Source organism: Phyllostomus discolor, chromosome 3 (genome assembly GCF_004126475.2).
Source record: "Phyllostomus discolor isolate MPI-MPIP mPhyDis1 chromosome 3, mPhyDis1.pri.v3, whole genome shotgun sequence".
NCBI classification, from domain to species: Eukaryota; Metazoa; Chordata; class Mammalia; order Chiroptera; family Phyllostomidae; genus Phyllostomus; species Phyllostomus discolor.
In genome coordinates this window covers 80,532,202-80,560,006 of record NC_040905.2, presented here as the reverse complement: position 1 = coordinate 80,560,006, position 27,805 = coordinate 80,532,202, and the positions used below count along the sequence as shown (strand labels likewise).

Genomic DNA, 27,805 nt, shown 5'->3' with positions numbered 1-27,805 from the left:
TTTGGGTCTTTTTAGCATGGCTCAATTGGGCATTGTTCTGTGAAGGGAAAGGCCACAGTTTTGATTCCTGGACAGGGAGCTTGTCTGGATTGCTAGTTTATTCCCCAGTAGGGGTGGATGTAAGAGGCAACTGATCAATGTTTCTCATATCAATGTTTTTTTCCCTCTCTTTCTCCCTCCTTTCCCCCTCTCTAAAAATAAATAAATAAAATGTTTAAAAAATGGATTTGGCTAATTTTTAACCATTTGGATTTTCATGTAAGTTTTAGAACTTTATTGTTAGTATATCAAAATGCTTACTGTAATTTTGGTTTAGATTGCATTAAATCTGTAGATCAATTTTGGAAGAATTGACATCTTAACAAAATTGAATCTTTCAATTCATGAACATACTATATCTTTCTGTTTATTTTTTCTTTATTTGTTTTTGCAAATTTATGGTTTTCAGTGTTTAGGTCTTACACATGTGAGTATTTTATCAAATATATCTATAAGTATTTCATATTTTTGATCTATTATATATAATGACATGAATTTTGTTGATTTGAACGTCTAACTGTTTGTTGCTAATATATAGAAATACAGTTCAGCCCTGGTTGGCGTAGCTCAGTGGATTGAGTGCGGGCTGCGAACCAAAGTGTCACAGGTTCGATTTCCACTCAGGGTACATTCCTGGGTTGCAGGCCATGACCCCCAGCAACTGCACATTGATGTTTCTCTCTCTCTCTTTCTCCTTCCCTTCCCTCTCTAAAAATAAATAAATAAAATCTTTAAAAAAATACAGTTCAGTTTTTTATACTGACTTTGTTTTCCAGAAAGTGAGATGGTAAAAGAAATTATTTCTGTTGTGGAAATATTGTTAGAAAAATATTTTACAAGATTTTCAATTTAGCCACCCTACAGTTGCTCATGAGATATAGGATTCAAATTTGGAATATTGCAGATACTTTTATTTAGCCTTAGATGCCATGTGATAAGAGATACAGCCCAATTAATAATTTGGGTAAAAAGTACTCTGGGTAAGCTCAAATATAGGAAGAAGAGTTGTCAGTTTGCAACCTAAAAAGTTGAATTCAGGGCATAGATATTTTTTTATTCTTTCAAATATGTCAAAGAAGAATTTCAACAGAATATGAAAAAATTAGTTTATTTCATGTGGACAGTGTCCCAGCTATGGTAGGTCAAAAATTCAGATTTATTAGAGTTGTCAAGTAAGAAATATTTCATTTATTGCTTCATTTCATTGTGTGATACATATTGAATGTATTTGTACTTTGTTTTCCTCAATAGTTTCTCTAAAAAGTGTCATGTATTCACTTGCTAAAAATAATTCTGTATATATGTACAAATGCTATGAATTATCACTGGCTAATTGTAGGACTATTGAAAGAAATAGAGGTCAGTGAACTTAATCATTTTTTTGTTATTTGACAATTCTTGTTTGCATAGTAGAAGAATTTTACACAAAAACTCTATTATTAAATCCAAGTCACAAATGTTCATCACATATTCAAGCAAAAACAACAAAAGGACATTATGATTAAAGTTTTTTCACCATCATCATAGTTTATATGGGTAAATCTGAAGCTCAAGGCAAGGAAACTGCAAAAAAAATTGAGGAATGCTTTGTTGATATTGATACATTTGAAGTTATTTGTCAATTTATATAATATCCCTTTTGAATTTGGAGTTAATAAAACTGAGTTGACACAAGATTTAGTGAATTTACTCACTAGACAGTCATAGTTTTTAAACTGATATGCTTTTGCTTCTGAGTTAGAGCACTGATGTTTTAAAAATTTTATTTAGTGTTAGAGAGAGGGCAAGGGAGGGAGAAAGAGAGGGAGAGAAACACCAATGTGTAAGAGATACATCCATCCCCAAGTGGGGACCTGGCCTACAACTCAGGCATGTGCCCTGACTGGAAATCAAACTGGTGACCTTTCAGTTCACAGGCCAGCATTCAATTCACTGAGCCACACCAGCCAGGTGATAAAAGCAGTGATTTTCAAAAAGATGAGCCAATTTAGTCAATGTAAATGCAAATATTGAATGAATAGATTTATGTGGTGCACGAATGTGTTATTGGAAAACTTTGAAATATGTTTGGAACAACTTAGATGTGTGAACTACTTTTTAAACTCTTATTGATAAAATCTAAGTACTGATTAAATATTTATGATTATAATATAGCATCCTAATTAATATGTCTGTGTATATTAAATACACAATGACTTTCAAAGACTTAGTTTTAAGAAAATAAAAATCTTAATTTTTATAATGAGTACATGTTAAAATTTTGAATTTTGGATTTTTTGGGTTAAATAAAATATATTGTAATTAATTTTACCTTTTTTGTTTTGCTTTTTAAAATGGCTTATCTTAGAAAATTTAATGTTACTTAATGTAGGTTACAATATATTTTCTTTTGTTAGCATTGAGCTTGACTATCGTCTTAGAAAAAGTTTGTGAGCGTTTTCTGGATGCTTGAGGTTGAGAATAAGTTTGAGTTAAGGAAAGTTTGGTCTTAATTCAGTTGCTAGCAGTTACTTGGTTATCCTGGCCATTTCAACTACTCTGTAAGTGAGGTTTATAATACATTTTAGTTATTAAATATTAATGCCTGATCCAGTGGATCATACTGGGCTGTGGTCATATGTGTAAGCATCTAATAACATGAAATGAGTCTGTGCTTGTATACATTAATTGCTGTAACCTCCAGTGAGCCATAACATGATACTGATTGTCTTTAAGCCTCTGATTGCTTGCATTCCTTCAGAGGAGTACATCATTCAGAAATGTTTTGCATTGCCACAACTGAGTACATACATCCTGAGAATGGCAGTGCATGCACTGCAGATTTTCTTGCAACATCCATCAGCTGGCAAAGGTAATCCTGGGGAAGTACCATGTTAAATTGGTCCACTGGACACAATTAATTCAGAAAAAGAAGAGCTGTTTGCATAGCAGGTGTGCTTGGTGTAGTTTGGCAACTGGTATGATTATGTGCCTCAATTACAGGGCATGGTGGGTAAAGGTGCCTCTGTTTCTGAAGTAATGTAGATTGTGGAGTGGGAACAGATGGCTTAAAAATACTTGATTTTCTACTGTATGACCATACTAATAGTGAAAATAATTTTTAAAAGTTATAATTTTTATAAATCTGGAAAACATCTTGAATACAAATGTGAAATTAGCTAGATCTAGTTAGAAGAAAGACATATTTTTTAAAATCTTTTATTGCACTAGAGTTTACTAATGAAATCTCATTATTGATAAAATTGTTATATAAACCTGTAAGAATTTTACACCCTGCAAAATTTCACATTTAGTCATCTGCATATTTTCTGTTTTTACCTTCTCAAAAATGAACTGTACCTATTTAAAAAACTTTTTATTTATTTATTTACTTACTTCTGAATTAAAGAATAATTCATGAAATTAGGGCACAAAGCTTGTGAATCAGGATTTTACATTTGGGTGACTTGCTTTAATTTATATTCTTAGGATAGCATTCTATCTAAAAGTAAGGTCCACCAGTTTTCAAAGCTACCTAAAAATTTAAATGAATTAATCTGTCGATGGACATGGGTTGCTTCTATCTTTTGGCTGTTGTGGAGACCTGCTTTCAGTTCTTTTGGCTGCATACCAGGTGTAATTGCTAGATGAGTTGGTAATTCCATTCTTAACTTTTTAAAGGAACTGTCACAGTGTTTCCTAGTACCACTACCATTTTACATTCCCACCAACAGTGAACAAGGCTTCCATTTCTACACATCCTTTCTGATACTTTTCTTTTTTTTTTCATTTTTAAAAATGTTATTGTTCAAGTATAGTTTTCTTCCTTTCTCCCCCACCATTTCCCCCCACCCCAGCCATCTCCACCTCCCTCTCTTGATTCCACCCTGTCTTGGTTTTGTCCATGTTTCCTTTATAGTTGTTCCTGAAAATCCTTCACCCTTTTCCCCCCATTTCTTCCTTCCCCTTCCCCTCTGGTTATTGTCAGTTTGTTCTTAATTTCAATGTCTCTGGTTCTGTTTTTCTTGCTTGTTTGTTTTGTTGAATAGGTTCCTGTTAAAGGTGAGATCATATGGTATTTGTCTTTCACCACCTGGCTTATTTTGCTTAGCATAATGCTTTCCAGTTCCATCCATGCTGTCACAAAGGGTAGGAGCTCCCTCTTTCTTTCTGCTGTGTAATATTCTATCATGTAAATGTGGAATACTACATTTCTTTCATCTTCAATATTAAAATGGCTACCCCCAAATTCACCTATTTTGATAAGTTTTTTTAAAAATGTGCACTGATATGACAGCTCTCACAATACAATCTAACAAAATTGTTTTGAATGAAGTTAAAGACAGAAACTAAGCACTATTAGAGCCATTTTATAGAAAAGACCAAAAGAACTTTTTGGCGAACCCAATACTAATTAGTCCTTTCACCTTTTCACCCAGTCCCTCAAGTCCCAGTGCTCCGTCAACCATAGTCTGTTCTCTTTATCTATGATAATCCAATACTTTGATGACAGTTTTTACTCCTAGGTGTACATTATGATGAAACTCATGTAATTCTATACCAGGGCACATAAGTTTTTATTATTTTGTTTATAATAGCAATAAAAAATGTCTCAAAGAATGTGTTAATTATGACAAATTCACATACAGAGCTACTGTTAGAAATGAATATGAATGAACTGCTGCTACAGGAATCAGTATGGATGCATCCCTAAAATATAATGTTGAAAAGACAAGTCACACAAGAATATATATTTTTTAAATAAAGTTCAAAAATAGGCAAAATTGAACAATATGTTTTATTTAGGATACCTAAATGCAAAAGACTTATAAAAAATGTGGAGTAGTGGTTATTTCAGAGGATGTCAGGTTTATTAGGAGAATTTTTACTAATTTGCTAAGGACATTTTTAAGTAAAATTGTATGTATGTATCTGTCTATACACCCATCAGCCTATTTATAGTGTGTGTGCACGCACGCACGAAGCACATGGGAGGAGTATCCTGAGATGTCAGTTGTTTTGGTTATATTCTATTTCTTGAATAGTTATTATGAGATTCAGGAATGTCAGTTTTAGTCTTTTACTTCATAACTGAAATATTACACATTTTATTTTGTAGATACTAAAATTTTTATAATTACATATTAAAAACTAAGGTGCTGGAAGAATAAATACCATCGTATTAAGCTGTCATGTCAAACTTAATACTAAGGATATTTGTTTTTTAAAATCACTAGGCCCAGTATTTGTCTTTTCAGACTTTCTGATAAGCATCTGTTTTTCACCAGAATTTTAGTAAGTCCAAATTTGGCTGTTCATTTTCTACACTGGTAACATATAGCTAAGTTTAAGACTAAAGTTGACTTTTGAGTGGTCAAAAGATAGCTAATATATACTTATTGTTACACATGTAGTACTTAATTATCTACTGTCATGCAATGTGACTAAACAGTTCCAAAACCACTCACTTTAAGGTTTATAAGTTGTGTCCTCTGTCTGCATGACATTTCATCTTTTTAAGATTTTTTTAGAACCTATGACTAAATATGTTGTTAGAAAAAGTTAAAGATGATAAACAGTTTAATTTTAAAGAAACAAAATATAAATTCTATACTTATTAAAAGTCTATGATCATTTAAAAGCATTTTTAAAATTTTAAACTTCACATGGAATGTTAAAAATCTCCAAAACATAGGAATGATACAATGATCATGAAACAGTGCCTTCCATTATATCAAGTTTATACATATTTCTTGGGCTGACAATTTAGAAGCTTTCAGTATATCCACTTCAATGGTGGAAAAAATGTGTGTATATATATACATGAGGCCTTTCCAGAACACATACAGACACATAATAAGCAAAATAGAAGCATTTAGTAAAGAAAATACAACATACAAGAAACATTGTGTATCTTGTAGCAAGATGATGCCTGAGCCTGTGCAGACTGTTCTTTTATATTAATGATGGCTGGACTTTTTCCGGACAGAGCTCATAAGTGTGAAGCAACTCAGCTTGACTGCAATAAAGCCAGATGAGTAGCCTGGCCAAGGGTATGGGTGAGATGGAATTTAGGACAAAACCTGAAGGCTGTCAGCTTTTACAGGATTAAACAAGAAAAGCGATGGAATAGGTGGAAGGAAATAAAAGCAGTCTTGGAAGTATCAGAGAAGAACAAATTACTTTGCCATGTAAATAAAATATTCTTAGAGTTAGAACCCCATGACAAAACATTTAGAGCCAAGGAGTATATTAATTTTTTACTCTTTCACCCTTTGAGTTTTCTTTGAAACATCCCTAAACAACACAATGTAACAGAAAAGACAGACCAAGATTTGTAATGATTTTTGAAAATCACTTTTAAAATAAATGTCCATTTCATGCATGACTGTTTTATCTGCCCAATGTATTTTCTTGTCTCCCTCTACCTCTGCACACATGGCAGTGACAGACAGATATAAAAAGAGTTGGGTAACAGTAGGTTGTCATGTTCCTTTAAGCAATACAGAGTACAGATAGCTAAGTGATAAGAAATTATGGGTTGCGAGTATCATAACTTTTAACCCTTGGATTATTTGTAGTTAATAGTTTGACTCTTCACTAACAATTGAACCAAATATATAAAATAATAAATGTCCATATGCTAGTGTCTTCATAACTACAGTCTATATTTTACTGAACAATATTGCAGAAAACCTAAATAAGAGGAGGCATACTATGCTCTTAGAAGCAAAGACTATTATACAGCTGTTAATTCTTAAAGTTTGATTCGTGAGTTAATGTAACCTCACCAAAAATCTAAAGAGGTTTTTGTGGAGTTTCATAAAGCTTACTCTTAAATTATATGTTAATGTGAAGGGCAAAAACACAAAGATAATCTTGAGGACGAACACAGTAGAAGGACTTAGCCTGTCAGTCAAACTCATTGTAAAGTGACATTAATACAGTATGGAATTGACAAGCACAAACAGACCAATGGAACAGAATCTAAAGCATAGAAATATATTTCACACTCATGCACACATGCAACAAATGTTAAAGTGCTGTTTCCAGTAAGTGATGCTGGTCAATAAATGTGCAACAATCCTGGCAGCCATGTGGGGACAAGGTCAGTTGGACCCATAACTGACACCAAACACACAAAAAAACCCATTACAGGTAGATTTAGGCAAATGTAAAAGTTAAAACTATAGAGGTTTTAGAAGATAAGAGATTCTGAGCTAGAGATAAGATAAGTGTCATAAACAAAATGTAGAAAACACTAACCATAAAAAAGACTGAAGAATTCAACCATATTAAAATATAAAATTCCATTTATCAAAACACAGCATAAAAAGAGTTAAAAGATAAGCACAGAGGGAATATATTTGCAATATACATAACTATCAAATATTTCAAATCTTCAAATCCATAATACATAGAGAACAATAGAAAAAAGACAAAAACTAAATAAATGGTTAAAGGATGTCAAAGGGTACTTGAAAAAATCTAAATGACTACTAAACATATTAACTGAGCATATTAATAGTTGTGGAAATGGAAATTAAGACCAAATTAAAAAGTACTACATGTTCATCACACTGGCAAAACATTTAAAACATCTGAGCTTACCAAATGTTCGTGAGGGTGACTCCCATGCATTACTGGGAGATGTGTGAATAGTTACCATCACTATATAACTCTTTGATTAAATCTAGTAAAATTGAAATTATGCTTAACCCATGACCCATATACTTCATTTCCAGGGTATAGATCTGAGAGTCACTCTTGCACATTGCATCAAGATAAACACACAAGAGCACTCATAGCAGCATTTATTATAGTAGCTCCAAGCTTCTGAAAAGAACCTCAAGGTCCATCAGTAACAGAATGGATAAGTTGTGATATATTCACATAATGGGGTATTACCTAACAACAAACATGAACAAGTACAGGAATGTCCCATAACATGGATGCATTTTAAGGATACAATGCTGAAGAAAGACAAGACACAGAAGAGCACATATAGTGTGATTTGATTTACATAATGTTCAGGACAGGCAGAACGATATCATTTAGGCATGCATCCATCCACATGTAAAAACAAAGAGGATATTACAATAAGGTCAGGCTCTGGTTCCCTCTAGAAGTAAGAAAAAGGGTAGCGAAGGGGATAGTGACACCCTGGGGGACAGGCCTGGCTCTTGGGGGGGTGCCAGTGGTGCTCTCTGTCTAGACTTGAACGATGGTTATAATAGTGGTATGTGTTTCTTACTCTACATATATTTTATGCACATCTGAAAATAAAACATGTTATTGAAATTGATAAGTATTAGCTCAAATGTTCCTTTCTTACTACTAAAAGTTTTCTCTGTTAACATGAAACACTAAAATCAAATTAGAAAACAGAATAGTTGTCATTAATTGGCTGTGTAACATTGCATAGGTTATTTACTTTTCTAATATGTGAAATAATTGATTTAAATCTATCTCTCAGGTTCCTTCAATCTCTAATATTCTGGGATTCTCTTTATCTCCCATCACTGAGGCTGACACTGTCGGTACCTTGACTGAATCACATGCATGTTCTTTCCATCTTCATTGTACAGCAAAGTGAACCAAACTGCACAGACAAGGTCAAGTAGATAAAATGCAAACATAATATTTGACCATTGTTTAAAGGACAATAATCAGCTAAATTGTAACCCTGAATTTACTATCTTCTCATCAGCCTAACAAAATGATAGGGATATAAATGGCTGCTGATTGATAAATAAGTTTTTAAGACTCAAATATTCAATAATCATTCTGTGTGAGAGCTGAAAAGTTATTAAAGAGAAATATAACATGCATTATATTTTGTGGTGTTGTGGAATTTAACTTTACTGACTACTGTTCCTTCAAGTATAGTCAACATATTGAGATGCTAGAGAATACCTATATTTTTGTTCTATTAATTACTTTCTCAGACAATTTAAGCAAACTAGTGAATTGGTATTTCTTAAGTGATCCATTCAAGCACAACATAAAGTCCTGCGTAATAGCCATTAATGATACAGTCCATTCCCCTCTGAGAGATGGCAGATTCTGTCAACTTTGTAGTATGAAAAATATACGCATAATGTTACATACTGTATTTGACAAATTTTGTTTTAATGACACATATAAACCTGAAAAATTATCACTGAAAAAGTAATGACATACTAATAGCTGATATCAAACAATGAAGAGAATGTGGGAAAAGAATGTGAAATGGAGAATTCTTATCAAATTACAGGGATTTCTTTTCTATTCATTAGGAAACATATTCTAATTTCAAATTAAAACTGAATTTTCCCAAGGCTCATTATTTATCTTTTCAAGTGATTTAAATGAAAATTCTATTAGATAGTAAGTTAATGACAGTGACATGTTAATTTCACCGTTCTTTGTGGAAAGGCATTAATTATAATAAAAGTATCACTATGATGATATACAATATTTAACAAATTACGGTTTATTGTTATATTGTTTTTCACCATCTGCTTAATGAAAGCTTCTCCTGTAGTTTAATTTACTATTATCTTATTAAGTCTCTCATCACTTCCTTAATCCATATAAAAACTGTATGTGTATATTCAATTTATTAGCAATACCTAGAACCTAATTTCATCTATATTAGTTTTCTTTCTACTAGACAAGGTCAACATTGTAAACCAGATACACAAACACACAAATTCTTGTAACTATTAGCATGAATTTTTAAATTATTTTTAAATGTATTTTTCAGCTGCTGCTGATATAGCATAACTTCTATTTGTAAGTAAGTTTCTCTCCAACAATACTCACTTTCAAGTCACCGTCATTTTCAGCCTGAATCTTTGCAAACTGCCATCTGAACATCTTGCTTTCGCTTAAGTCTTCTTATATCATTCCCAAGTGTCAGCAAGTGATTCTTTAAAAAACAAATTAGTGTGCCTCTCAATCTAACACATAAATAATAAATAGGCAGTGTTTGGAGCAAGAGGCATAAAACTTGGGGCTTTACTCAGAGGAATCATACAGGACTTTGCAGGGGTAGATTAGAGGTGAGGGAAGCACCACGTTTTATCAAAAATGTATCCTGATGTTCCCCCCTATATTCAATGGACTATATTGAATTAAAAGTTTTATATGGCTGCATAATTATATTTTATCATGAAGGAAAAACCAAAGTCATAATAAAATATTTTAAAACACACACAAACCCTCTGTACTTTCCAATCAATTTTGCTGTGAACCTAAAACTACTGTAAAAATAGTCTAACAAAAATGACCACATTGTCACTCAGATTAAAATCCTTAGCTTTCCAATAAGCAAAATCCTAAACATGGTCTATAAATTGTCCATTTCATCAATACTGCTCTTTCCTCACCTCCATCACTACCTAGTAGCCAGACTAAGTATGAACATTTCTTTACCCTTCTCTTTTCTCACTAACTACTACATACCCTTTAGTTCTCAAATGCTAGAGAGTTCTTTGTGAACTGTAACTTCAATCTCATCCCCATTTTAAAGCACCCTTATATTCTACTCACACAATTTTAATTTGTAATTATATACTTCTAAATGACTACTTACTGCCACATGATGTAAGCTCCACCCAGACATGGATTGTCTATTTTGCTTCCTTGCCACTGTCATCTGGTGTAAGGAACAGTGCCCAACACAGTGGCTGGTGTTCAGGAAACATTGGTTGAATTAATGAGCACAGCCATGAGACAATTAAATATAGCTATGAATTATACCCAGAAGTTAATTACACCCAGATTTAAGAATCTGGTGGATTGTGACTTTGCTGGGGAAGCAGATGTGAAAAAAGAGAAGTGGAGAAAGGACCTGTGTGAAGACACTAGGGATCTGTGTCTGAATTTAAAATTAAGGTGGTAAAACACTGCTTTAGTCAACTGCTAACATTTACATTAAAATGTTGGAATTAGGAAATAAATACTAGTAATAATTTATCTCTTTTGAGGAATGTTAGTAAGATTGTAAGGAAGGGAGAACCCACTGATGGTACACAAATCCTATAAGAACTAGAGATTTAGCCAATCATATTATTTAAAAAGTACATCTATAGCAGGGATTGACTCTGGGAGTCGGAGGCATGGAGCACAGGAGAGTAATGGGGGGAAAGGTGGGACAACTGTAACTGAACAACAGTAAGAAAATAATAAAATGGGTTTAAGAGGCAAAAAGTGGGTATTTTAGGAAAATACCCCCCAAAAAGTACATCTACATTTAAGCTGAGATATCTATAAAAAGCACTTAGATCTTATGGATCAAATACTAACTGTGTTTACATATAAAATATGTAGTGTTTATCCAGTCCTTTTCTAAGAATATTAAAAGGATTACTTTCTTTTATTCTATGCAATTCTAACATTGTTTTCTATAAATGTAAAATCTGAAAACTTTGCATCTAAATATTTTCAGCAATTTCTTTAGGGATACAGAAAAAAATCAACTAGAGCAAAGCTCAGCATGTTATTGAAATCTACATCAAGAGTATAAATAAGTTATCCTTTCCAAACATTATGCTTTAATTCAAAGTGACATATTTAGAGCACTTTGGAGACAAAAATTCTAAAGGGAATAAATGTCATGTAATGTTTTAAGTTGTGTAGTCATATAAAGTAAATGTCACAAAAACTTTTTCAACAACTATTATCTAGTCTGGAAAAAGTCCAAACATCGTTAATATAACAAGAACAGTTTGCCTGACACGATGTAACCTGGCAGCCAAGGAGAGTGGACTGGAATGCACATGCATGAACAATGATGACTTCAAGACTTCACTGTACTAGTCAGTGGGGGTGGTAGACACCATTGAATGAGCTCATGTACTGTGTGGCAGTCACATTCAAAATGACAGTGAGTAGAGCAACGAATCTGTATCAAATTTTGTGTTAAGCTTGAACATTCCTTTGTGGAAAATATTCAGATGACTCAGCAGGCAGCAGCTAATGGCAACTGGTGATGCAGCTCCATCACAGCAATGCACCAGCTCATGCATCACATCTTGTGCAGAGTTTTTTGGTGAAACATCAAATCACCCAGGTGACTCAGCTCCTCTACAGCCCAAGTTTGGTGCCCTGTGACTTCTGGCTTTTCCCCAAACTAAAATCACCTATGAAAGGGAAGAGATTTCAGACCATCAATGAGATTCAGGAAAATACGACAGGGCAGCTGATGGCAATTGGTAGAACTATGTGAGGCCTGGAGATGCCCATTTTTGAAGGGGACTGAGGCATCATTGTCCTGTGTATGATGTTTCTTGTATCTTGTTTCTTCATCAATAAATGTCTCTATTTTTCATATCACATGGCTGAACATTTTCTGGAGAGACCTTGTATACTTAAGATTTAATGAAAGAGAAGAAGTAAAGGTATTATAACAACAAAAGAATTTCCAGGAATTCAAATTTTAGTCAATTCAGAGAATCAATGGAAAAGATTTGAAGCCAAGTCTAGAAATAAGATGTGGAAGAGCTGGCTGTTTTTAAAATGGAAGTTATAGGCTCACTTTACACTGGTAGAATTCTACACCAACCAATGATTTTCCTGTTTTGAAAGAAGTTACAATAAAAGCACTCAAACAACTTATACCCATAGAGAACCAATGTCCAAAAAGTTCAAAATCACTGAAGCATTTTTGTTCAGCATGGCTTCAAAAATTTGGAAATTAAAATGATATATATTATTATAATTTTATAACATATACTAATAATGGTGATATATAATGGATTAATATATTATTATCAATATATATATGTGAAATATATCCTTAGGGTTGATTGCTGAAAGATAGGTTTTAACATCCTTAGGTCCAGCTGTCTGATTTTTTTTCACACGTTTTTCTCAGGTTTATAGAGATGTTTATTAGCTATGTATGAGCTTTTTAAAAATTTACTTAAAAATTTTTAAAAAGATTTTATTTATTTATCTTTAGAGGGAAAGGGAAGGAGAGAGGGAGAGAAATATCAATGTACCGTTGCCTCTTGTGTGCCCCCTGCTGGGAAACTGGACTGCAACCCAGGCATGTGCCCTGACTGGGAATCAAACTGGGATCCTTTGGTTCAAAGGCCTGCGCTCAATCCACTGAGCTACACCAGCCAGGGCATTTTTTCCTTAAATTAAAAAAAAAAAAGATTTTATTTTACAGACAGGGAAGGGAAAAGAGAAAGTGAGAGAGCAAACCATCAATGTGTGAGAAAAACATCGATCAGTTACCTCTCCCACACCCCCAGCCAGGTACGTGGCTCACAACCCAGACATGCGTCCTGACTGGGAATTGAACCAGTGACCTTTGGTTTGTGGCACGATTCCTAGCATACTGAGCCATGCCAGTCAGGGTAAATTTAAAAAATTTTTAGATTACAGTTGACATACAATGTTATATTAGTTTCAGGTGTATAACCCCATGATTAGACATTTATATAGCTTATGAAGTGTAGCAGATGATAAATGTCAAATTCTGAGTTTTCCTACAGCCATGTGGGTCACAATAAGAATTAAAATACCTCTTTGAAATAAAAAAGTTATTTTAAAAATCAAACTCATTCCAGTAAACAAAATTTACCGTGAATTTTGCATGTTTTTCAAAGGTTTTCTTGTAATCAGATGCCTATTATAAATTCCTCAGGTGATGATTTGAAATTGAGTATTGAAGCAGTAGTCATCTGTACAGGTTGACCTGATGAAATATTAATCTATTAGTAATTACAATTAATCAACATTATGAATTATTCTTACCATTATTTAATCATAGGCTTTCTTTTATCATTATACATATTTCTCAATCATTTTTCTCTATCTCTTTTCCTCCCTGCATCTATTTTTCATCTTGTCTATTGGTAGAAATGTAGAATAACTTTAACATGATCATATCTAAAACATTATTAGTCAAATATGGTTTAACGGATGTATTCTAAAACCAAATACATTCTGTTGTGAATCTTTCATGATACACACTTTAGTTCTCTCCCTTTCTCCCACCGTCCCTTTTTTTTTCTCTCCCTCTCCCCTTCTTCTTCTTTCCTTCTTTTCTCTCTTCCCATTTCTGAGGAAAAAAAGGAAACAAGTTGGACAGAAGAATTACTTGAATAAAAAGCACTTTTATTAGAAGACCTGTATTTCTCATCCTTGGGGGAATGAGTGAGAAATAAAGGAGGGGAGGGGTTGAGTTACAAGGTGCCATGGGCAGTAGAGCTTTATGGTGTAGGAATGAGAGACTCATAGGACTTCAGTGATACCAGAAAATAAAACACCTGATTTTAGAAAGGTGCTGTGTATAGTCTACCTTCAGTCCCCATGCTTAGATATTTTATGAGTAAAAACTGAAATTCTCATCTTTAAATGTGATTCTGATCAGAGTGTGGGGTAGAATATGGTTTTATGAGTGTATGATTAATTAATTAAATTAAAATAGGAATATAAAGGCCAAATTGTTGACATTCAAATTTGTATTGTCTTTCTCATGTCTAACTCAGCCATTGTCTCAGCTAAAATGTTATCTTCATGGGCAAAATCTGTATAATGTGCTATGTTTATCTAAAAAGAGAGGACACATATATATACATATGTGTATGTCTGTATGTCTCTCTGTTTATATACACTCACGCCCCCACAGACATACACCTATCGATTTACATTAAGAAATAGTGGGAGGACAAACCATAAAATAAATTCTTCAAAGTGATTAAACCATTTTTATCCCTACCACAATGTATGGGAGTTTCATTTGCTCCATATTCTCCCCATTTGGTGCTGCTAATAATTTTGATTTTTACTATTCTGGTGAGTATGAAATGTTATCTTACTATATTTTAATTTATACTAAGTCATGTTGAGACACTTACCTATTGCCATTCTTATATTCTCTTTGTGATGTCTATTCAGTCTTTTGCCTACTGACGGGGTTATTAGTCAATCCATTTTTGCTTGATAGGAATTTGTATTCGTTTTGAATATATTTTCTTTGTCAGATATATGTGAAAATATACTCTCCTTTCTACTATTTGACAATAACATAAGGGTATTATATAAAGAAAATATAGGTACATTTACTATTTCTAAACTGGCAATTTTGGAAGGAAATTAAAGTAATTAGCATTTAAAATATAGACTTTATAGTTTTAAATTTAATACAAAAATTACATTCTATTCTGTGTTTTGGTTTCAGGTACAGTTAAAAACGAGCATTTCTAGTCAGTATGTAATTTGGTGCAACCAGCTCATAGGTTTCTGTCTACACTGGAGTGTGCAGCTGTTGCTCTTTCCATTTTGGAGAAAAATAATTACATACAAGAGGTATGTATGTCTTTGAAGGTTATGTAGTTTTTTGAAAGTAGGAGTTTGGTTAAATTTTATTTAGAAAGTTTAGAAATGCCTAGCTTGTTAAATTTGTAGCTCAAGTGAAAAGCAGGATGTTTCTGTGATAGAGATTTGTCTACATTTATAAACTTTTCCTCTCTGGTGTTTTTCTGTTAGTTTAGCATTTAAGATCCCATTATTTAAAAGTATTTATATATTTATTCTAAGTCATGCAAACAACATTTGCAATATGCTAAATTACATATAAGTATTACAATATTAAATATAGGTTTTGGGGGGCTAGAATTTTCTTTTAGTGTTTTGTATTTCCCTTTTAGTATTCATGCTTCTGTACACTTTTACTTTATTCGTTTTAATTAAAAGAAGGACATCTTTTTTGCATTGTTTCCTTTATTTGAGGAGTTATACCAACTTCCTTTTTATCTTATTAACCATACTTAGAGTATAAAAAGATAAATTTTTTTAAGAAAAATGCCTGCAGAATATGAAAAGATTATAACCTGCAATCATCATTTTGTTTAATTTTCATGAAAGCCTGATGATTCATATATAATTAATAATCATCAGTAAAGAATGTTTTATTGCACTCATAACATCTCAGTCTTTGGAACATGTAAGTAATTTTGCACTTCTGGCAAAAGAAAAAAATAGCGAAATAAAATTTATATTAGGTTTTTTAATCACTGAAATGTGATAAATACAACTCAAGAAGAAAAATCAGAGGATAACAAATATAACTAAATTAAGTTTTTAAACTAACACACATACACACAGAGACACCAAATACTCTTTCCTGCTCTCTCACTCTCTCTTTCTCTCTTTTTCTCTCTCTCTCATTATATACTGTATAAGAAGGTACCTTAGCCATGAAGAAAATTTTAATAGTGGATACAAGCTCAAGTCAGAGTAACTCGGCTAGTTACCAAGCAAGACAAGAAAAGACCTTCAGAGCAAGGAGAGTTCAAGAATTCCAGGAGCAGACATTCGCTTGTCTTTTCCTCTCCTCTCCCCTACCCTGAGACATGGAAATGTCGGAGTCAGAGACGTTTCTTCATGGGCAGGCTTTTTGTTATGTGTGTGTTCATATAAGTTGGCTTTGTTTGAGATCTAGGCTGTTTCACTTCCTCTAGTCCTCTCCTTTGAGAAAAATATTCACGAGGGGCTCTAAATCCTTACCCCAAATGACTAGGAAGTGTCTTCAGATTTTTCTCCCTCCATTCTACCCTTGTTACCTATTTCCAGGCACCTGGCTGCAGGCATATAACACAATGTACGGTAGTACTTGTCTTTTTTTTTTTGTCTATTCACCAATATTCCTCTAAGTTCTTGAGAGAGAAAACAAATAAACAAACTAAAAAATAAACTATATTATTTTTAAGTGTCTTAATATTGTTTAAGCTTGCTTTCCATGCAGTCTTTGTGTTTCCCTTTTGATTGGTGGAAATCTGTATGATCAGCCACCATCAGACCAAGGACCGACTAAAAGTTCAAATCTTGAGGGGAAAATGTAATATTCTTTGGCTATGGAATTAAAATTTTCCTCACCTTTTTTGGGGTTCTGAAAAGAATCCACTATGGACATACATCCCTTATTCTCACAGTTGGAATTCCATCTTTACTACAATCCTAAACAAAAGCTTTAATGTTGGTATTGGTGGTGGCTTAATAACAGTAATGTGGCTGGGGTTCAGGATAGGGTTTGTGCTAGTACTGCTGCTGCTAACTCTGCTACTGCTTCTCCCTTTCCCAGCTTTATAAGACATGTTTCTGGTATTAATTAATGTACTATTATAGCAGGAAACTTATTTTATGTTCTGAGTATAATATCTAACAACAGACAAAATTTAACATACAGAATGGAGACACCACCCTTCATCTCTTTAGCTTTTGTTATTGTTATCTACAGATATCATTGAATATAAAATGTCAAAGTAATGGTGAGGCCCTAGAGTTCTCTGTCTATTTACCTTTGTCAGCAGCAATCATACCATAGTCATCGGGAGTAGGAAAAGGGGGTTTGACAATCAGACAGTGTGATTTATGGGTGGTGATAAGGTGGTTGACTAGAGTATAAGCAGAAGAAATGCATAATGAAACATCCCAAGTTGCTTATTACAGATGGAAAAATTAGCTTTCTTAGTGGGGGAACCCCAAGTTCAGCCTATTCAAATCTAGCAATAATAAAAAATGGTGGTACATTCCTCTGAGAAACACAACTATTGTCTGCTATAAACATTGGTGTTTTCTTTCTCTCCTGGGGAAGAAATCTATGTCATACATTTCTCCCCAATAACCTTTAATTAGTAGCATCATCATAAAACCTTAAGATGATGGGGGGATTAGTACTTTTTTAGCTGACTTCATTTCATAGAGGTAGAGCTCCTCAAAATAATGGCCACCTTAGTCTATTGATTCATCCTCATCTTTTATTCTCATAAAGCTTTTCTAACACTTGAAGTAGCATGATGTGAGCTTTGAATCAGGTTTCAATGAACACTTCATTATTTACCATCATTACTTTTTGCCAGTGGGCAGTTAATATAATCTCTTTGTGCTCATTTCCTTGCCTGTAATATAAAAAAATAGTTAACCTCATAGTGTTGTTGTGAAAATTCAATGGAATAACATATGTTAATTGCATGACACTAGACATTCAGATCATTAATCCTTTTGCCCTTTTTTGCCTTTCTGATTGGATTGACAAAAATTTTGAACTAAATGCTGTGATTTTCATTCAGCTACAATAATATTTACCAGGGCTTTTCATACCCTGGAACTTTTTTTTATTATAGAACCATCTCTGCTTATGAAGTTTTACCTTGTGAACTTTTATAACTAGACATGGCAAAGCTTCGTGCTATAGCCTAAGTGCCTTAGCTCTACTCAGCACCAGTTGTTGGTAATAATGGTCCCTTGAAACTCACTTTGTACCTGCAGACAAAAGGATTTATAAAACCTTGACTCCCCTGTCAAGTAACCTTTTTCTAAGTTGTTAATTTTATAAGAGGATTTTCTTTGTTCCTCAGAACCAGTCTATCTCTCACATAGCTTCACATTGCCTCAGATATAATGTTATTTATATAGGAATATTATCATTTATTATCAAGTAGTATGTCAAACATCATTTAATGCATCATCTTAGTGTACCATAATAACAACCTTACAAGGTAGACATTATTTTCCTCATTTCATAAATGAAGAAAATGAGGCAAAGAGAGATTGTATAATGTCTGGGGACATAGAACTAGTACATGATTACATCAGTCAAGACAGGCTGGATTATTTTGACCCAGCAATTCTACTTCCAGGAATATATCTGAAGAAGTCTGAAATACTAATTTGAAAGAATATATGCATCCCAGTGTTTATTGCAGCATTATTTACAATAGCTAAGATTTGGAAGCAGCCCACATGTCCATAAGGATATGAGTGGATAAAAAAACTGTGATACCTTTACACTATGGAATACTACCTGGCTGTAAAAAACAAGGAACTCACCCTTTGCAATGGCATGGATGGACCTGGAGAGCATTATTCTGAGTGAAATAAGTCAGTCAGAGAAAGACAAATACCACATGATTTCATTCATATGTGGAATTGAATGAATAAAATAAACAAAATAGAAGTAGACTCATAGATAGAGAACAGACTGGCAGCTGTCAGAGGGGAAGTGGGTTGCAAGGCTGGATGAAAAAAGTGAAGGAATTATGCAAAAAAAAGAAAAGAATTAAAAAATACCCCCCAAAATACAGACAACAGCATTGTGATTACCAGATGAGATGTAGGATGTAGGTTGGGGGGAGGTAAAAAAGGGTGAAGGGAGGATTAATGGTGATGGAAGGAGATTTGACTTGGAATGGTGAACACGCAATGCAATATACAGATGATGTACTACAGAATTGTGCACCTGAACCTGTATCATTTCATTATCTAATGTCACCCCGATAAATTCAATTTTTAAAAAAGATGAACTGGATTAGGCTCCAATGACTTAAAACTCCAAAATTGGAATGGCATAGTACACACAGGTGGCAAACACAAGGCCTGTGGACTGAAACCGGCCCTCTACCTTGTTTTATTTCACCCAGTACCTTGTTTCTACCTGGAAGCGGTGCCTAGCTCTTGATTAACTGTTAAGGAGTAGTTCCATTTATACAGTCCTAAAATTACCTTCTGCCCTTTGAAGGCAACTGGGAGGCTGATGTGGCCCTTGGTGAAAATGAGTTTGACACCCCTGGCATGGTACAATGAAGGTTTATGCCTCTCGCATGCTATCTGTCCAGTGGAATTGCCAGGAGGATCTCTGCTCATTGCAATCACCTAGGGACCCAAGCTGATGGAGGCACTCTCCAGGCATGTCATTCTGCTCTCTTCAAAGAAGGGATAAGGGGAGGTGATGAATCATATACTGCATTCAAAGTTTCTGCCCAGAGGTGGCACATATTGTTTGTGCACACATTTCATTAATCAAAGCTACTTATATAGCCATGCCTAACTTCAAAGGGGGCTAGAAAATTCAGTCTGGTCATGTTACAGGGTGCAGCCAAGAGAGGGGACCCCAAATAGGCATTTGAAATGGGGTCCAGAACTCAAGGTGTCCAGGAGATTTTAAGGTGTCTTCACCCCTTCCCCCACAGGTGTGAGTTGGGGGAAGGGGCACACAGAGCAAGAACATGCAGGGCAGCTTTGCAGCTAATCCATGGCATGGTCATTTAGCATACATATAGCTTTTGGCTGGTCACTTAAATATGCTAAATAGCTATGGCCATGCTCAAGGCCAGGGGGATGGAAAGGGACCTCCCCCCACCAAGATGGGACCTGGGAGGCAGGTCCCCTGAGTTACAGCGCCTGCGTGGGAGCTGGGAGAAGATTGGCTCCATGACATGGGGTGACACCTGCCCAGACCCACGATGGCAACCAGAAAAGCTGGAGAAGACCGCAGATTGAGGGCAAGTGTGCCCAAGTGTAGGAAGAGTTGGAAATGGGGCTGCAGAAGAAGATTGGCGCAGGGGATTTAAACCCAGACACAGCAGCCATTGGGGGAGAACCACACGGACTTGATGGAGTGGAGACTCCTGCAGCCCTGAGAGAGGGAGAACCACGCGGCAGCCCTGGAGGAGAGAACCATGCAGTTTTGGCAGAGTGGGGACTTTCCCTTCCTGCAGCCCTGAGAGAGAGAACCACGTGGCCTGGCCGAGTGGGGACTCCCATGGCCCTGAGAGAGAGGACCACGTGCCTGGCAGAGTGGGGACCCCCACAGTTTTAGAAGGGGCAACCACCACCTCGTTTTAGCAGAGATCCTGGCAACTCAGCCGAGGGTGCCGGGAATCCAGGGAGGTCTCCCAGAGAGAGGGATTACTAACTGAGAAGAACCAGAGGACTACCTGGGCCATGGACTTCTATTTCCTTTCCTGAGATACGGTACTCTGGACTGGGCAAAGGGGGAAAGAAGGAAGGACTGTGTGTTTGTGGGTGTTTTTAGGGACTTTAGGATTTTTTGATAAAGACATTAGGTCACTACTTTAAGTTAGTATAGCATTAAATAAACATTTTCTTTCCTTTTCACGAATCTCTGGCATTGAGAGACGTCTTTCCTAGGGCGGTGGACATAACGGACCCAGGGCCTTCTTTCAATAATAGTATATTGTCTCAGGCCCCGCCTTGTGTGATCTGTAACAGTCATGTACCAGGCAGGGAGCACTGGCATATTTGTGAATAGCCCTAGTGACTATCATGGAGGTGGAGTGGGGAATCTCATTCAGGTCTGTCTGTTTCCAAAATTCATTCTGTAGTTACCTCAGCAAATTAATAGAAACATCTTCAGAAGGTAAAAATTGGAGGCCCTTGACCACAGGAATATTAGTATTCTCCTGTCCATTAAAAATTTAATGTCACAAAATTGCAATAGAACTTCAATAGTCTCAGTCTGTACATAGTTGTAGATATGTTTCCTAAGTATGGTGATTCAGAATCCAATCATTCTACTGTGTTGACTCTGTGAAGTAATATATAGTCACTTCCACATTTTCTCTCTTGTTTGAAGAAATGAAGATATTAAAAGAAATCATGAGAACATATCTAAGGGACTTTCTACAGCAGTTTCATGCAGACTTTTCAAAGATACTGGTCTTTTTCTTATGTAACAGAGCACTTACTGCAGTGGTTGAGTCGTATCAGAATTTCTTTTTCTCCTGTAAATAAGAACTGCCAGGGCTGGCAATGCATCAGAGACCCAGCTTCTTCCTGTATTTTTGATCATCATCATATGTATTTGGTTTTAATCTTCATGTTTATTGCCCTATAGACATATGGTGGTTGTTCCACTTCTGACAATGCTGTTCCAGTCAAGGAGAAAGAGCGAGCCTCTGCCTGCTGAGTCTGTCCAATTTCAAAGAGACCCTCTGGAAGCCCCACCTAAGGACTTCCACTTACATCTCATTGGCTAGACTGTGCTATTACCCAATGTCTTATTACTAGCTGGACACACTGCTACCTAGAATAAAATTTTTGATATTTTAATAAGAAAGAAAAGAATGGATAGATTATGAAGAAGCAATTACCAGTGGCTGCTCAATTTTGTAAGAGTTTATTGTACATTAAAGCCATTAAGCCCTTTTTACTTCTTGTGTTGTACATGTGAGGGAATAAATTTTCACATGGACATTTTGAAATTTTTGTAGTTAAATATATTAGTTTTTTCCTTTATTCTTTTTCTTTATTTTTTTTTTATTAAAAATCTGCTTAATCAAGTGTTGCTATTGTTATTTTTAAAATTTAGATAAGGGGTCTCAGGCTCAAAGAAAGAATCTGACTCAAAACATGTTTAAAACACTGACATCTTTGTATGGTATAAAAACTAGTACAGTGTTTTCATTAAAAAAAAATTACTTTGAATAACATTAGGAAAGGCATATGCTCCAGGTGTTTTACAACCTCCTCCATTCACTGTTACCCTCCATTCTCTGTCCACCCAATTCACATGCTTATGTTAAATGGCTGGCCCTATAGGTATTTAAATTTAGACTGTGCTGTACAGTTAGGGTTATTCTGAATGCACCAAAACCTGGATACCGAACTTGTCTGTGGTCCATGGACTGCTTTGCATTAGTAAACCATTACTGCCATCAGCTAATTGTTCTCAGGGAGCAGGAAGCACGCAGCCTCCTGTGATTACAAAAAGAATCAACTGATTGTTATTATTGACAAATTTTTTTTGCAGTCTGCTTATTACAGATTAAATTATAATGGCAACACTTTTTTGTGGGGTTGGAATACTTTAATGTATAAAACTAAATTTGGACTTTATCACCTATATGGAAAATCAATTTGGGTCTTTTTACTGGAGTTACTTAATGGTATATAAGGTATGGATATAAATAATAATTTATTTGGAAATCATCATTTATCTATTAGAGTGCCTATTGCTTTTCACAGTTAAAAGCAAATAATAATAATAATAATAATAATAATAATAATAATAATTGTTCCTGAAGAAAACTTCTAGGTAGAATACCATGACTTATCACAGACATTTTTTTAGGGTTTTCTTTTTTAATCTTAACAGACTTTGCTTCACACTCTTTAGGCTTTATGATCTTTCCACCTTCAGCGTGGTACTTGAATTTGCCTCAGCAAGGAACACCTTCTGAAAAATGGATTATATCCTAAGCCAATGCCAAAGAACAAACACAAACTCAGGAAAATGGAACTGTTAATGAACAGTGTTAAAATTCAGTACAAATGTTCTTACAGTGCTACTGCTGGTGTCTTCAGCTGACAGTATCAGATTAAGTTCTCAGACAGTTTAAGCCTGTGGGGTTTTCTGAGTGTCTAAAGAATTAGGGCTGCACACTGAACTTGCCCAGAAGAATGACATAAACCATATAGCCTTAAAAGCAAACAAACAAAAATTACACTGACTCAGTGAAAAGCAAGATTTTATTTTTATTTGTGTTTATTTTTAACATATGCTTCTAATATATTTTTTCAAATCCATAATTTGAGATGTAATTAGTTGTTGAGCTGAGTTAGAAGTTTTTATTTTAAAGTTGAAGGAAATTGTGTCTGATTGGAAAGATAATGTTTCCATTAATGTTTGATAGATAATTAGGTGTAGACCTATATTAAAGGGTACTAGCATCAATTTGCAATAGTATACATGAATGTTATGGTTTGAAATAAGTAACAAAATAATAATAATCAAGTAGTTTAGATTGAATTTACTTATTTCATAAAACAATATAACACAATAAGGAAACTTAAGTATTCTTTGGGGACTAAACTTAAACTCAGCTAATGTGATTAAAGGTTCTATTAATATACATAATTTTTTATTAAGGTGCAGTTGGCATACAAAATTATATTAGTTTCAGGTATAAACAACATATTGATTTGATATTTGTGTATTATGAAATGATCACCACAGTACTTCTTGTTAACATTTGTCACCATACATAGTTTTTTTTCCTTGTGATGCAAACATTCAAGATTTATTCTCTTAGCAACTTTAAAATATTCAGTATGGTATTATTTACTGTAATATAATCATCAAGCCATATGTTGTATCCCCATGAATTATTTATGTTCTAACTGGAAGCTTGTGCCTTTTGATCCCCTCACCCATTTTGCCCTCCTCCAAACTCCATCTCTGGCAACCATCATTCTCTGTGTTTATGTACCTTTAAAAAAAATGATACCACATATAAATGATATCATATGATATTTGTCTTTCTCTGACATACCACTTAACATAATGCCCTTAAGGTTCATCTATGTCACAATGATGAGATTTTATTCTTTTAATTGCTGATCACTGTGTAATACGTGGTATTTTGAGAGCTTCTTACACACATCACTAAGAAGAGTTGAGGACTATAGTATATGAAGCAAGTCACAGTACTTGCCAGCTTTCTACACCTTGGATGACAATATGTTTTAGGTGGAATATGAAACTTACAGTAGGAAAAGTTATGTTCCCTCACTTTAAGACTCCGAACCTATGTTTCCTTGGCCATGACCACTACAATGTTAGATTTTTCTTTTCCTAAATCACTACCACTGTATAAATCACTGTAGTGATTTATGTAGAAAAGCCCGAAATTGGCTGTTTACAAGTATGATTGAGTTATTAGAGACTCCTTTCCATTGAATGATGCTGAATCAGGGAGGTAAGTAGTTGACTCTTTGGTACAGCTGTCATTGGTATAAAAGTAAATGTTTTGATGCTCTAAGTGAAAAATTAGGTTTGACTTAATGAAAACTAAAGGTTCTGTATATCTGGACTTTTACTATGCCTGAAAAATATGTATGAGTGAATATTTTATAGATAAATATTACTGTTTTAGATGCAATGACAGTTTATATTTAATTGTGTCCCATAGCATAGAATGAATCACTACCTTTTAATTTGTCCAATATAAATTATTTATTTATTTGCTTAGCATATTCTTCCTCCTTTCTTTTTTTCACCTTTACTGAGGCATCATTTACAAATATAGTGGTAAAATATTTATAGTGTACAACATGATGATTTGATACATATACATTGTTAAAGAACCTCCCCCATCAAGCTAATTAGCACATTCATCACTTCACTTATTTACCATTTTTTTTTTGCAATAACATTTAAGTTCTACCTCTTAGCAAAATTTTATTATACAATCCAGTGTTATTAACTATGGTCACTTATGTTTTCATCCTTTCCCTTCACACTTTTTCATCCTTCCCAGATTCTTCCTCTTCCTCTCTTATCATTCTCATTATCCTATTTCCTCTCCTACTATTCTTTTTTTCTTAAAGATTTTATTTATTTTTAGGAGGGAGAGAGAAAGAGAGGGGGAGAAACATCAATATAGGAGAGAAATACTTATCAGTTGCCTCCCTCATGCCCTCAACTGGGGACCTGCCCTGCAACCCAGATTTGTGCCCTGACAGGGAATCAAACCGGTGATGCTTAGGTTTGCAGGATGACGCTAAACCCAGTCAGGTTTCCTTTTCTACCTTGTCCTGTGTACCAATTTTCTTTTAAGTATTCACGTGTTCTTGCATAGGAATTTGTCTTCACAAAATATCCTAGAGGGGTCTTTTTTTTTTAAATATATTTTATTGATTATGCTATTACAGTTGTCCCATTTCCCCCTTCACTCCCCTCCACCCTGTGCCCCCTCTCCCACCCACGTTCCCCCCCTTTAGTCCATGTCCATGTGTCATACTTATGAGTTCTTTAGCTTCTACATTTCCCGTACTATTCTTGCCCTCCCCCTATCTATTTTCAACCTACATTCTATGCTACTTATTCTCTATACCTTTTCCCCCCTTTCTCCTCCTCCCACCCCTACTGCTAGCCCCCCCATGTGCCCTCCATTTCTGTGGTTCTGTTCCTATTCTAGTTGTTTACTTAGTTTCTTTTGGTTTTGCTTTAGGTGTGGTTGTTAATAATTGTGAGTTTGCTGTCCTTTTACTATACATGCCTTTTCTTTATCTTCTTTTCTTAGATAAGTCCCTTTAGCATTTCATAAAGTAAGGGCTTGGTGATGATGAACTCCTTTAATTTGACCTTATCTGAAAAGCACTTTATCTTCTCTTCCATTCTAAATGAGAGCTTTGCTGGATAGAGCAATCTGGGATGTAGGTCCTTGTCTTTCATGACTTGGAATATTTCTTTCCAGCCCCTTCTTGCCTGTAAGGTCTCTTTGGAGAAATCAGCTGACAGTCTGATGGGAACTCCTTTGTAGGTTACTGTCCCCTTATCTCTTGCTGCTTCTAGGATTCTCTCCTTCATTTTTACCTTGGCTAATGTAATTATGATGTGCCTTGGTTTGTTTCTTCTTGGGTCCAACTTCTTTGGGGCTCTCTGTGCTCCTTGGATTTCTTGGAAGACTGTTCCCTTTGCCAGTTTGGGGAAGTTCTCCTTTATTATTTGTTCAAATAACTTTTCCACTTGTTGGTCCTCCCCTTCTGGTACCCCTATAATTCGGATGTTGGAACGTTTAAAGGTGTCCTCGATGGTCTTAAGCTTTTCTTCGATTTTTTGAATTCTTATTTCATCATGCTCTCCTGCTTGGTTGATTCTATCTTCCTTCTGGTCCACTGTGTTGTTTTGAGACTCAGATTCCTTCCTTTCAAAATTGGCTCTCCTCTGTATGTCTTCCTGCATCCCTTTTATGGTAATCTGCATTTTTTCATGTAATTTGGATCCAAAATCAACCAGTTCCGTGAGCTTCCTGATCACCAGTGTTTTGAACTGTGCATCTGATAGGTTGGCTATTTCTTGGTCACTCAAAAGGATGAGTCCTGGGGGACTGATCTGTTCTGCTGGAAACATATCTTATGTCTTTCCCTATCTCTCCTACTATTTTATTTATTTATTTATTTTTTCTCCGGTCTGGTCGCTCTTGTTACGGTGGGGGGCGGAGCCTTAGGTGTTCACCGGGGCTGGGTGCCCCAGTTGCTAGCTTGTGATGTTATATGTGGGGGCAGGGGCGGGAGCGGGGGACAGGAGGGATCAATGGTGACCCTTCCGTTCTCCTGGAGTCAGACACTTCCCTGGGCTTCTGGGCCGTGAGCTCTGCCCTGGTCCACAATCACTGCCCCACTGATTCCCCCAGCCGCTGCTTGCGTACTCAGGGATCACCGCTGCACCGCTGCGCCCCTGCACCCCGGATTGCTGTCGCGCTGATTTTGTGCCAAATTTCCCCCAACCTATGCGCGCCTGCGACCCGCGCCCACTCGCTCGGCTCGTCGTCCCCTACCAGTCTGGATGTATGGGTCTACTTCAACTTCTTGGCTGTCCGACTTCCATTTAGATAAATCCTCTGACAGTTCTGATATTATGACTGCAGATCATTGTTGTAAATTATTGTGGTTCTGTTCTTGGTTGTGCGAGGAGGTACGGTGTATCCACCTATTCCTCCATCTTGCCGGAAGTCTAAAATATCCTAGAGGGGTCTTTATAGATCACACTTTAACATTAAAATTTGGGCAAGATGGCAGGCAGTGCTCTGAGACTCCATATAGATGACTTGGCTCCCTTACTCTATTAAAAAAAACATATTAGAGAATCAGGTAATTGTATTTTAGTCTTGAATAATTGTTCACTGGAATTAACAACATTAGCATTATTTGTTAAAGAAACTTTTAAATAAAGGATTTTTAATCCAAAAGAACCTATGCACCCCAATGTTCATAGCAGCATAATTTACAATAGCCAAGTGCTGGAAGCAGCCTAGATGCCAATCAGTAAATGAATGGATCAAAAAACTATGGTACATTTACACAATGGAATTCCATGCAGCAGAAAGAAAGAAGGAGCTCCTACCCTTTGCAACAGCATGGGTAGAACTGGAAAGCATTATGCTAAGTGAAATAAGCCAGGCGGTGAAAGACAAATACTATATGATCTCACCTTTAATGGGAATCTAATAAACAAAACAAACAAATAAGCAAAATATAACCA

The 27,805-nt window shown here is 35.2% G+C and overlaps 1 protein-coding gene across 1 annotated transcript in view; it reads left to right on the top strand.

The window, feature by feature from the left end:
- Window positions 1-23,220, top strand: part of DTWD2 (DTW domain containing 2) — a 55,681-nt gene extending 32,461 nt beyond the window's left edge. Inside the window, 3 exon segments of the mRNA XM_028512280.2 lie at window positions 15,200-15,236; window positions 15,239-15,327; window positions 22,916-23,220. Coding sequence (XP_028368081.1) covers window positions 15,200-15,236; window positions 15,239-15,327; window positions 22,916-23,128 — 339 coding nt within the window. The 3' untranslated portion in view covers window positions 23,129-23,220.
- The last annotated feature ends 4,585 nt before the right edge of the window (window positions 23,221-27,805 follow it).